Consider the following 13723-nt stretch of genomic DNA (forward strand, 5'->3'; position numbering starts at 1 on the left):
AATAATTATGTTTTTTTCAGTCACCAGGTATTTAAATAAGTAATAGGAGTTCCAATTGGAGCTAACTATTCTACTTGTATTGCAAATTTATATCTTTATTTTTATGAGAATAGGTTTATTAAGAATTGCATAAATCCAGAAATTTTGCTTTAAATTACAGATATATAGATGATTCAATTAGTATAAATAATCCTGAGATAAATAATTTTATTAACACTATTTATCCTGTAGAAGAAATTTTGCTTTAAATTACAGATATATAGATGATTCAATTAGTATAGATAATCCTGAGATAAATAATTTTATTAACACTATTTATCCTGTAGAATTAGAAATTGAAAGTACTTCAATTTTGGATGTAGAGGCACATTATTTAGATTTAGAAATTAAAATAATTGATAATGCTTAACTGATACCATTATATTCTCAATTAGATGGCCTGAAAACTTAGAATATCCTCTTTCTGATTATTGTAAGCTTTATTGTGTATTTCTTCTAAAAGCTAAGAAGAGTTTCATGGTCATAAAAATGAGCTCAAACAATAAATTCTTTGTTGAAAATAGGGAAGTCATAGAAATATAAATGTCATGCTACCCAAAAATGTTGAAATCTGATTGGTAGAAAAAATTACAAGCTTAGGGGCCAGTGAAAGGTGTGTCTAAACTAGTTTCTCTGATATCAGACTTCAGACAGTTTGTTCCGTTTACTGTGGTTTTTTCACTAATATCATACTTGATTTCACAAACAAATCTAGGTATATTTCAATGATCAAAACACAATTCATGTAACAATACTCAAGATAAATGTAGATAATAAAAACTTTTGGTGTAAGTTACCTTGTTGAAAAATGTATATAATGTCGTGATAAAACATTCATGAATACCTGCAAACTATGGAAATAATTCGATCGGGCAAATCGAGTATTTTAAAATCCAAACGAATAAAAATCAGTATGTACACTATATTATCGATACATGTCATTTAGATTGAATAGGTAATTTTATTTATTTTATTTATAAACACTCCGTTGAAAAATTCTATGAATATCCCAAAATAATATTTCATCAACAACAATTGATTCATCATGTTTTTTGTTTTTATCACTTGGTGTGTTGCACATTATCCATCAACTTCATGTCTCATCATTACTTATTAACCAGTGCATATTTATAGTAACCGATATCAGTTTTCAGCATCAGGCCTTATAACCATAGCAACCAACACCAGCATCCGTCAGTTCTTCCTGTGCGTCAAAGAACCAATAATTACATCTCTGTTTTTGAGAGTGGACAAGCTTGATTCTTTTCAAGGCGACAGTGACAAGCATATTTAAAATTATTGGGGTGCAAATAGGAGTGCCCAAAGGTCATGACAGCATGGAAATAATATTGAATGAAGCCACGTTTTGATTTATGTATAATTCAGCCACTTTATTGTAGTTTGCTTTAGCGCAAAGTCACATTGGGCTATCTGTTGTGTTCACCACAAGCATTCGGATCCCGGATTTAACTTTCTAAGTCTGTAAACTTACAGCTGACCCACCGGGTGGGGGAACGTTGATTGTTTAACTAATGCATGTTGATTGTAAATTTAATACATTTTAAATATATCAAAATCACTTTCGTTTGATTAAAAACAGCTATAAGTTCACTTTTGGGCTCATTATCGTAGTATGGTATACAACTATCTGACGGTCTGCTCATTTGAAAAATCCACCTTCAACATCCCAAACTAAATATTCTAGCAGTGCTTTGTAGATTTAAATTGGTACTGATCACCATCAGCTGAAAAAATACATTTCTATAAGTCTTAACATAATTTTTGTTAAGCTTTGATACGCAAGCATATCATGTGTTTTTTTACTTTTTGTAGTGATGTAGAAATTTTCGAAATATTTGATTTCTTAGTTTCTGTACTGTCATGACGGCAACACATGGTCCAGAAAGTCATTAATATTACCTTGTTCTAGTTGCTTCGTATGCTCTATTTAGAAGGTGACGTCTTTTCTGCCCACAAAGATATTTCAATGCAGTACGAAGCATCCAGGTTAAATGGGTTGGCACTAGAATACCGTTTGATGGCCAATTATGACATTGACTGAAAGTGATTACCGACCAAAGCTATCAGGGAACAACGGTCATGAGGTGACACCATCCACTTTACAAAGAAAGTGAGTTTACAAGATGAATTCGAACACATTTTTAAGTTAAGTTTTCTAATATACATTCTATGAGGAGGAACTGCTTTTTGTGGAAATCGGTGTGCTACTTCAATAGCAATCAATCTCAAGAGAAAGAAAGCTGCAAGGCTAGACACAATGTGGTAGAAAGGGACTGTCCAGACATTTGTTCAGCCCTTTAAAGTTGTCCAGACTATTACATGCTTATAAGAGTGACTCAGGCCAATTATCTCATACAGAAACTCTCCACAGTTCCTGGATGAACCTACTGTTATTTGTAGGTCTATCACCTCATATTTGTACGGAAGGCAAGTTACTTGAGAATATCACAACCTTGTATAGCCATAATGACTAACATAAACAAATTGGATGCATAAAATATATGTTGTGTACTCGTTATTTAAAGAAACGTGGTTTAATCCACACATAGTACAAATTTTTCTGTAATATAAGAGCCTTACGATTTGTGTACCTTACAACTAAATCTACAAATGTATAAGGTGCATTCTCTAACATCCCCTAGTGTCCACCACTGTTAAAGGAGAATCTACAACTCTCTGCCAGTTTTTCTGTCTAGTCAGTTATTCATCTGCGAAACGCACTTATTTAAGTCATAATTTTCTGGAACTTGTTTTGGAAACTTAATTTTTTTGCTTAATTGCATTTGAATTTGCTTTTACACATTTTTTAAGTAACATTGTTTTGTGAATATTGAACGAATGTGTATGGTTTTTAATCTGAGTATAAAATCACTGTTTTCTTTAGATGGCAATGCTAGCCTTATCCAGGATATCTTTTTTAAAACCTCCTTTTAGATTAGTTTATACTACTTGCTGGTGAACAAAGTTTTAATTGTAGCATATATTTTAAATATTTGTAACATTCTTTTTTTTTTGCAGTTAACAAAATCACAGTACCACATGATTTTCTATTTGCCAATAATTTTATAAGAAGTTATCTAAACATTTCATCAAATTCATCCTTACTTTTCCTTACTAACATTTTGTAGTAGTGTGCTTGGCTTTAAAATTTTACCCATTACGTATAAGTTGTGTTAGACTAACAGAATTTCATTCACATGACAAATAACGCTTTTGAATCAAAAATTATAGTATGCACACAATGTTCTTATTAAATGATAAAAGTAATTTTGATTATTGATTTGAATATTGAAAATTAAAGAAATCATTAAGCTTCAGATGAAATTTTGTTATATTTTCTGCACTTAAATGACTTTGACTTCAAATTTGATGATAAGGTACCCACTTTGAAGCAATAAAGTCTAAAGATGGCTTGATTGGATAATAAAGGAAACCTGATGATGACAAAACCTTGTTAAAAAGTTGTACATTTGTTACTCTGTTAAACCTGTAAAGTTTTCTTCATTACCCATTCCAGTCAATTTCAAACTTTATTGACATTGACTTCACATGTTAAATGTTTACTGTTTGAAAAGTTTAATTTGTTGCAAGTCATTAAGTACGATAATAGGCATTGTACTGTATACATTTGTGCAAAACCAGTACTTTTGTGTTTGTAACCCTACCTTTAACTTTCCAGATTTTGGACTTTTGAACTACACCTTGATACGTTTGAACATACTTTTTGGACTTGTGCAGAGGTTGTAGTAATTACAACTAATTTTCGTACTCTGCATGAAATTTCCTACAAGAAAACACCTTCAATTCTTTTTACAACAACAAACAAAACCATAAACTTCTCACCAGCTCTTGGGTTACTAATAACTGGTAGTTCTTAATGTTTAACTTGTACATGAATGATCAACAAACAGTAAAATTTCTACATTATTTTCTAAATAGATAAACTATATTCTGTGTTGCATGCTGTTCTGCTTCATTGTTTCCTCAATGGGTCATTTGCAGAATAAGGTGATAAATTTATTAGCAGAAAGTGAATTTTATTATCATCATAGTATTTTACCTCTGAACTATACTAGTCTTTTACAGTTCTGGCAATTCTGTTATTACAAAATAGTGGTGGTAGAATCACAATGGAAAAGGTGTTGAAATTATAATCACAATACATAATCATATGGACATTTAAATCAGATGAAATTTATAACTTTGAATATAACATTGAATCACACAGATTAGACAATATTTTCTTGAAATCCCAACCTTCTTTAATACTTTATAATTAAAAATGAATGATACATTTTGTTATGGTTGGCAAAGCCTATTAGAATTTGTGACTTCAAAACACATTGCAGTTCAATTAGGGCAGCCATACTTAAGAAAAAGTTGTGATTACATGATATTTTAAATGGTTTAATGCAATAAGTATTTCAAAAAGGCACAAGGGATGAGTGAATACATATATAATCTAGACCTAAAATTTTAATGGAACACTCCTTTTAGCCTTTTTTTCATATGTTTTCAAATAAACACAACATATAACTGCTCAGACTCATGATTCTTGAACTGTTAAGGTGGCTGCAAACTGTATAAATGAGGAACTTGCTTAATTCATTAAATTTTATAGGAAAATACGATTTGAAAAGGCCAAAGATGCTAGGCTATAAAGGGTTTAAGCTTATACTTGGGAAACTAAAATATTTACAATGAAGATATGATATTTTGTTTTCTTATTTTTTCATTATTAGTTTGTCAGGAATTAACATGATAATAAATCACAAGAAAAAAAAAACACACTTAAAAACTGATAAATCCAATCCAACTAATAAATCCCATCTAATATTAGATACCTCAACCATGATTCCTCTTTACATTACTGGCAAAATTAATTGGAGAAATTTTATAAAAAGAGACAACATGCATACATACATAAAAATGTATACATTCAACAGAAATTCACAGAGATCTTTCTGAATATTCTGTTATGAAGTAACTAGACTAGTGTGTGACTTGAAAATATTTGATTCATACAGTACATTCATGACAAGAGTTTCATACCAACTACCTACTGTTAAAAATAACAATAATAATCTCAGTTACATTTACTAGTACCGTTAAATTAATATGAACTACTTTTTTAGTTTTTAACTCTCTTTATATTTTCCTAAGTTGTTTTAACTAAAAAATTAAGTCTGTTTGCATTTTACATAATGTTCATATATATAGACATATTTAAGTTGGATAGGTTGTTAATTTGGTTAAAATCGGATTATTTTGGAATGTATTGGCAGTGTTAAATCATGGCATGTTTATAAAAATAAAAAACTAAATTTTTCCTAATTGAATCATCACTGTTCTTACATAATCATATTCAGTTTAGTGACAGCACACACTAGCTCCCTAACATTCACAAATGTTCTTATGGGAGTGGTTTCAATCATCTGTTTTGCAATTATAGCTGCTATACCAACATGATAAAAAAGCACTGAGAAACATATGTATATAAATATGTCACATTTTTCATTAGGCTCAATCCAACATATCATACTGTAATATAAACTCCTGTGAAATCTGAGGTCCCATCTTTCAATATCATCATCTAGCCAAAAATAATGAAACTGTCAGTACTCCATAGCATGAATACAGTATGTTTTACAAACTTTTATGTAGGTATGTTTGGACAAATTGTGCCATTGCTCATGATCAAATTTTTTAGCTTTTACTTATATTTAAAGCAAAGACTCATTAATGCTGCTTGAATATAAAAAAAAAAGATATATATATAACTGGATGAAACAAATGGTTACATGAACTGTTAAGTATCAAACTTCAGTTAATTTCAATAACACTAATCCTTTGTTTCAAGTATCAAGATATATTTTTGATACTGCCATCCAAAATTTTATAATGAATTCAAGTGACTACAAAAAAGTATTAATTCAATATGAAAAATCTTTAGATTTATCCACCAGTCCATTTCAACTTTTATGAATGAAAACAGTGTTCCCCCAATAGCTAATTATGTGAAGAAGTAACAGAAAAAATACTTTTCCTTCAAGTTAAAATCTGTGAACCAATACAAACCACACCAAATTCATTAATCTGTTTTTTGTTTTTAATAGTAGTCTGGACAGATTCTTATGGCTAAGCAAGTAAATCTCAAGATATTGTAGATCTTACACAACCATAGTTAGTATTTAAAATCTAATAACACTTTGTATTGAATATAAATACTTATTAGGGATTTATAGCACTCTATTTTAATACATACATAATATTATTTTGATAAAAACATCAAGATTCAAAATCTGTTAATATCTATTTCATTCAAATTAATTTTATGTTGGTAGTACAATGCACTTTAAATACAATAATTTCTTGACACAAGGCTTCTGCTAAACCACTCTGACACTACTAAACATTTTTAAGTAACATCTGATTTACATATTTGTAGAACCACTGTTTATTCTGATCTTCAACAGATTTCAAGACATTTCTTTCTCTCTTTTTTTTTGAGCAACTTATATTTGTACATTTGGTGTCTATGGAATAACAATTCTGTATTCACAGCAAAAACTTGAGAAGAGGTGATATCTGACTTTTTTTTCAGCTTTACTTGTGGCAAATTTACCGTCTTTTACAACAAACAAACAAAAACTTGCCAACCATATCATTTCACACACACTCAGACACTATTATTTATATTCAACATATTTCTTGGAAACTATTATTTTATTATAATATTTGATTTATACAGTCACATGATATGCTAAATATTTTACCCATAGTTCTAGTCAAATATTAGCAAATCTTGAAGTAATCAAAACAGATATTCAAATCACAATAGAATTTCCTTCTTCAAAGTTATGACAAGTTGCTAAACAAATTTTTACATTCCTTTTAATACTTACTCAGCTTCCCTTTTATTTTATGTAACTATCCTAGCTTTGAACAAAGTGTGTGCAGACGTGAAAAACTTAGTTGCATTCAAATTAATTTTGAATCAGCCTCACACAAGAGAAAAAAAAAGTTCACATACTGCTTATTTTCCTTACTTTATTTACTATTGTTAATGAAGAACAAAAAATTTAACTGTGAATCATCTACAGCTGATTTGAAAACTATTGTAAAAAAATGTTTTAATTCACTAAATTATACAAGCCAGTCATTTACTTTTGCCAAACAAAGTAATGTGAGCCTTTTAACCACCCACAGAAGTGAAGGAGCAGTAACCTGACACATTGTTTGTACAGACAAGCAGCAATAAAATAATCAAAGTATTACTTGTATAAAATACCACAACTGAATATTAATTAAGTCATTCTCAGATTAGAGTTAATGTGATTAACTTCTTATGTTGGTATGTGAAGTTTGAAACCTATGTTTAATAAACTACAATTATTCAGTTATGTATAAATTTTTACCTATATCAGAATTGAATAATTTCATTTCGTTATGCACAGGTTTCAAACTAGGTTCACACAATAACTTTTAAGAAGGTATTGAAACACATGTACAAGGTCAATTACTTCATACTCACACAACAATTGACAATAGTAGTTTCATAATAAGGGGATCATTCCAAAACAAAGTATCAAAATTCGACCTTTTAACTAGCAGTTTAAAACATTATAAAAAAACTTTGAAGTTGAAAGTAATTGTATAGTAATGAATCAAGTTTTATTTTGAATGTAAAAAATATAATTACACAACTGAAATTTTCAATGTACTATTTTCAATTATCAGTATCCCGTATTTTTGATGACAGAAAATTTTTTTGTTAAATGAATTAATAATAGTCAAATGCTTTTATCCTTTCATAGAAGAATAAAATTTCAACCACTGGTTAAACTGTTAAAGGATGATTTTTCATCTTGCCCACTGGGATAAATGATGGGTTGTACCAACTTTTCAGGTTGTGAATTCTATGAAAAACAGTGTAAATTTGATAATTTCAAACATAACATTTATAATAATTCCAAATTATAAGATCATTAATCAAACGTTAGTGTGGTGACTTATCCAAATCTAGTATAAAACCAATTTTAATGAAAACACAAAAACACAATAGAACAATATACATACGATATCACTACAAAATATTTTTCTATGAATATGTTGAAGAAGTTCTTTGTTATTTACCTCCTGCATTTATTAGATTTATTAAGGCAGATATATAAAGCTTTTTTAATATGATCTTTCAAATGGGGATGACTATATAATAATAATAACTTGTATCTTACTAATGAACAGATTATTGCAAATCTTTTAATATATAAGAAAGTAAATGTTAAGTTAGTTAAAGTTCAATATTCTGACTTGTACAATATAACTGATCAATTAATCTCACAGAACTCTGGTTTAACCTTATGTGCATGGATAGGGGTCAAAGTGTGCACACCATGACCTTTTATAGAATGACATTCAGCATGGTATGTATTTGATGTCAGTTACCAACTATTCATTTTACCATACAATAGTTCATGATAGAGGAGACTAAAAAGCAGATACTGTATATAGGGATAAGAAAAAAAGATTGTAGATATGCATTTTGGAGGTTATGCAAATGTAATATTCAAGCTGTATGATGGAAAAAAGTATTTTAATTCTTCACACGAACATCATCTTTCACTCCGACTTGTCAGGGTCTGAGTCAGACTGATTTTATCAATTCACAGACATATCTTGAGTATAAATTCTTTTGTAACACATCTGGGTTTAAGTGTTTATCAGAATTGTACTTTTTTTACTCTAAGCCTGCTACATTTTGTGTACATACACATAGTAAATTTGGAATTACAGGTAAAATTCCTTCTCTAATACAGGATCGATTCAATGGACCAGCCCTGTGCACACTCAGTTAAGTAAGGTTTTGAATGTCAAACAGAATTGATAAGGAAACATTTTGTACGTGTAAACATTATGAAATTCTGCTGGTGGAGTCCATGTATTGTACCACACTGAATAATTTTGTTTTTTCCCTGTTACAAACAACCAAAAATTGCATGAACTCACTCATTTTCTAAATAAAATATTCAAGGACCCCAACAGTGTTTAGTGGGTTTAATTGCAATACTTATGGCATTTATGTTTTTTGTAACTTGTATGTTTATTAGGGAACCAGTGACCAAAAGAAATCATGGTCTCACAAACAATAGTGATCGAGATAAATAGTTTAGAAAAAATTTTTAAAAAATCAGTATGGCATAAAATTCATAATTTTAGGGTTTAAAAATATTGCTAATGTTAGCTTATTTTGCAGTACTCTTTTACATAGGTCACTAGATTAATCTTAAGCTCAGTTGCATGCCTTTGTTAATTTACTCTTTCTTTAAAAACTTCCAGTATACACAATTCTCAGTAGCTAAATACAGCATTTAAACATTTCCTGTCTGAATGTCTACACTACTGCAGCTTATTATGTAGAAAAGTGGACAGTAAAATTAGACTTTTTTCACATAATCCCTCTGTAGCTGCTACAGTTTTAGCCTAGAAAACAGTTGTATGCTGTTCTTCAACTCTTAGTGTTTCTGGTGATATACAATTCACATTATTGGACTATAGGTTTATAAATGTTTTGATAATTGTTTGGATTATCATTAAATTAAGAAACAGGAAAATCATATTAATGTAAATTTATATAAAGTAGTTTTAGATGCAAAAAAATGTGTTATGTAACATGTTATAAAAGATTTTACTCATTACATTTTTGTAAATTATACACTCAATCCAATAGTTTTTCCAAAATGTTTTACACAAGTTATTGTTCATATAAAAACACTGTAAGACAGCTTGTAAATATAAATTTCATAATGCACACATGAAAAGTTATTAGATGCCAAGAGATTAATAATTATGTTTCACTAAAATGTAAGTAATAAATGTTACACTATTAAGAGTACAAGAACGATATGCAATATTTTTATGATTGCTTTTGAACCTTAAGCAATTGCTTTCAATAACACTAAATGTCAGAAGGAAATGTGGTTTGACTATTTAAAAAAGCAACATCCCAAAAATGTAAACTGCCTAGTAAATATCAGATACCCAAACCACCATTACAAGAGGCCTAAATATTTGTACATGATGTAGTTATTTAAAAATTGGGCCTAAAAATGTAAAAGGCTAATTTTCTTTATTATTTTTATTTTATATGGTTTTGGAATTACACAGGTAAACCAAGGATTGGGTGAAAAATAACTTTATGACTGACAGAGGTCCTACTCTAGGTTAAAAATAACTTTCCAGGACATTTCAACCATTTTTCATGATACTTTATTTTATAACCTTTCATCACCCTTGATATCTACCCCACCCTCATGCTTTTTCAGTTTTTTATTTTTTTATTTTATCTAATTAACCATATTTTAATTAAGTTAGTTGATGAATGAGATCATTAACTGCTAGTAAATCAGATAATGAATTTCATAAAGTTAAAAGTCACAGTTTTCCATGACTTTTTGAAAACATTTATGTTTTTCTCCATTTTCTAGGATGCATGGGATCTCTGCCTAATTATAAACTAATATTAAAAGACTGTACTTTAAAATATTTGTATACTCTCTCTATGCTAAACACTGTTTAATTACTTGAGACACTGATCATGAATGGTAACTAGCCTATCGAAATGAAGTTATGCATAAGATTCATACAATTTGTTACAATACTTTTGTGAATATCACTGCCAATAGGTAATAAATGGAAAACAAATGATGATTTTAATATTAAACATTTGATACACAAGCACAGTGAAAAATCTTTGTACTATAATTTTAATTTTTTGACATGGAGTCCAGTTTATATTTACTTAAACAAGTAATCAAAAATTCCTATATTGCTGAATCTTGACAATTTAAAATAAAGTACATCAACATGTTTCACATTTATGTATAAAAATGATCAAAACTACCATATTAAGGCTATAAAATTTCAGGTAAAATGATTCAAAAATTACAGGATGTAAATTCTTATGATATATAATGCCTAGTTGCAGAAGCATGATCTGTAAATAGTTTGTTACATCACAATAAGAACCAAATAACAGGATTGAATATCATTTTTATAACCCCACAATAACTAAAACTGTGAAATGTGTTCAGAAGCATCAATTCTCAGACTGTGAACTCTTTGATCAGTCAGACAGGCTAACCAATAAGTCATGCCCAGCCCAGAATATTCTAGTCTCATAGCAGTTTCTAATGTTTCAATGGAAAAGCATGTGACAACTGAGTTAGTCCTAATACTTTTTGTTAATATAAATAAACTAAAATAATTACATCAAAACAATCTTTAAAATTGTTTCTCTGTCAATTATTCCTTTAATGTTTTTTTCTCTCCATGTAGAATTAATATCTTATACAGCTATTTGACAGCATGATATTTTCATCTCTTTCCTTTATAAAATTCAAGGTTTCTTTATTATTACTTCATATTGAAATATTAAGCGAAAAGTTATGTAAAAAAATAATTACTGGGTATTGACAATACATTGTTGCAAATAATGGTAACCACAGAAATTATGTGCAAACAGTTAACATTTCTTATCTGTGTTATGCACTTCAACTGATTCAGCAATTTATGGTTGAAATACTATCATATTCTTCTTACTGGAAACCCATACAAGACCAATAAAAAGAGATTTCATAAAAACTATTACTGGTATTACTGAGATGTAGTATCACACAACTACAGATTTGAATTAATCTAACAAGTTTCAACATTACCAATAAAAAATTATGATGAAACATTCAAATTACAGAAGTTTTACAATATGAGATAAAATATGTTATCTTCTTCAGCTACTGACACATTAATTATTCTCTACATCATTACACATTAAGAAAGTATAAAATAGAATTTAAAAAATTTGTTTTTACCTCCAAATGACTGGACATTTTGAGCTTTTTTGTGGTTTCTCCTGCATGTGGACAGTGTTCCATGAACATATTTGGAATATTGGAACCAAAGTAGACTTTGTTGTTCTGTGCAATTGCTTCATACTTTTTCAGTTCCAAATATTCTGGGGTCAGGAGTAGCTATAGTTTTGACAAGAAAAACATACAAGTTAAACAATCAGCATATGATTACCTAACTAACTATAAAAAACAGAACAGAATGAAAGATTACCTCACATCATTATATATCTACATATTTTGTTACTACTGCATTCTGTAGTGTGGATATCATACTCAAATAAAATTTCATAACCCTAATTAGGTGCATTTAAAGGGTGTGCACCTACTACAACCTAGGTGAATCATCTGGGGATCATATCTATCATTGACTTTAAACATATGAAGATTAGGCAAATGAAAATTGATTAGGAGCAATGCAATGAAATTGAGCAGAAAGATCATTATCACCAAATAAATCTAAATATACATCCCAAATCTATATTACTTTTTACATACATAATTTAAATAACAACTACTCACTTAACAAAATTTTCCATAAGTTGACACAGGGTAACATGTTATGAATATTAAAGAGTTACACCAATGACAGAAAACAAACAAAGGAATATTCTGTGATATTTCTATCTAAAACACAAAAAATTAAGTTAATTAACCCTTTAATGAATGTTGTGTGCACTCCATGTGACAAGTGCATACAACTTTCAACATTTCAGTAAACAAGACAGTTTTACCTACTTCAACAATTTTTTCATTCAAGATTATTCGAGATTTTTTAACTCAGTACTAGCTGGACAGGTGAAATAAAAACATGTTTGTAGCAAAGGATAGAAAAGTGCACTTCAATTTCTTTTTTCATAACATAATAAACGTTAAAAGTATAATAAAAAAATAAAGGTCCTAATATTGAAAAGAAAGACATACTGGTTTCAAGAATTCTATCAATATGAAATTACATGACTGGGTCCAACACACCCCCCCCCCCCACCTCATGACCTTCCTCATGTCACCCTGTATGACTGTGTCAAGTTGGGTGCTGATTGATCAAGAAATGTGGAAACATTTAAGAAACAGATACACATATATTGACATTTATTTATATAGAAAGTAGGTGTGGTTGAGGGGGGGTCAACCCCTTCATGACCTTCCTCATGTCATCCTATATTAGTGTCAAGTTTAGTGCTGACTGTTCAAGAAGTGTGGAAATATATAAGGAACAGATGGTTGAAAGGTGTGAACAAACAGACACAAACTTAGCTTTATATATTTGATTATATAATGCTGATCTAGCTCAATTATTTCATAAATAAAAATTAACAAAGTTTTCAGTAGTGTATCTAGGTGTCTCAACTATAAACATAGGATGTCCAGATTTTTTAGGAATTTTTGTTTACGAGTTTGCCTTTTGAAACAAGTTAAACACAGTCAAAACAAATAAACAATATCACGTAGGAGTTTGTTGACCAGTTTTTTTCTGCCAGAAGACAACGTGAGACTGAAGACGACGCACGAACTAGTTACAAAACCTTTAGGGTTCGAAGCTTTAGTCACTACTTATAAAGCAATGGACTTAATTTCATTTACTGGTGTAAAGTATCGATTTGCAGTTTCACTCCTTTGTCGTTGAAACTCAAATTGTTTTCTCGACAGGTCATTTCTATGGGCAGTGGTGGGGTTCAGCCGGTTCGTGCGAACATGTTCTTAGAATTTAATGACCTCCACGAACCGGTTGTTAACAATAGTTTGTTACGTCTCCG

General features: G+C 29.6%; 1 protein-coding gene across 1 annotated transcript in view; it reads right to left on the reverse strand.

Moving 5' to 3' along the window:
* Positions 1–4299: 4299 nt before the first annotated feature.
* Positions 4300–13723, reverse strand: part of LOC106457602 (erlin-1-like) — a 26453-nt gene continuing 17029 nt past the window's right edge. Inside the window, exons 8-9 of the mRNA XM_013917039.2 lie at positions 11931–12089; positions 4300–7979 (exon numbers count right to left, since the gene is read on the reverse strand). Of these exons, the coding sequence (XP_013772493.1) occupies positions 7890–7979; positions 11931–12089 (249 nt within the window). The 3' untranslated portion in view covers positions 4300–7889. The remainder of the gene's footprint in view (positions 7980–11930; positions 12090–13723) is intronic.

Source organism: Limulus polyphemus, unplaced genomic scaffold (genome assembly GCF_000517525.1).
Source record: "Limulus polyphemus unplaced genomic scaffold, Limulus_polyphemus-2.1.2 Scaffold350, whole genome shotgun sequence".
In the NCBI taxonomy this organism is placed as follows: Eukaryota; Metazoa; Arthropoda; class Merostomata; order Xiphosura; family Limulidae; genus Limulus; species Limulus polyphemus.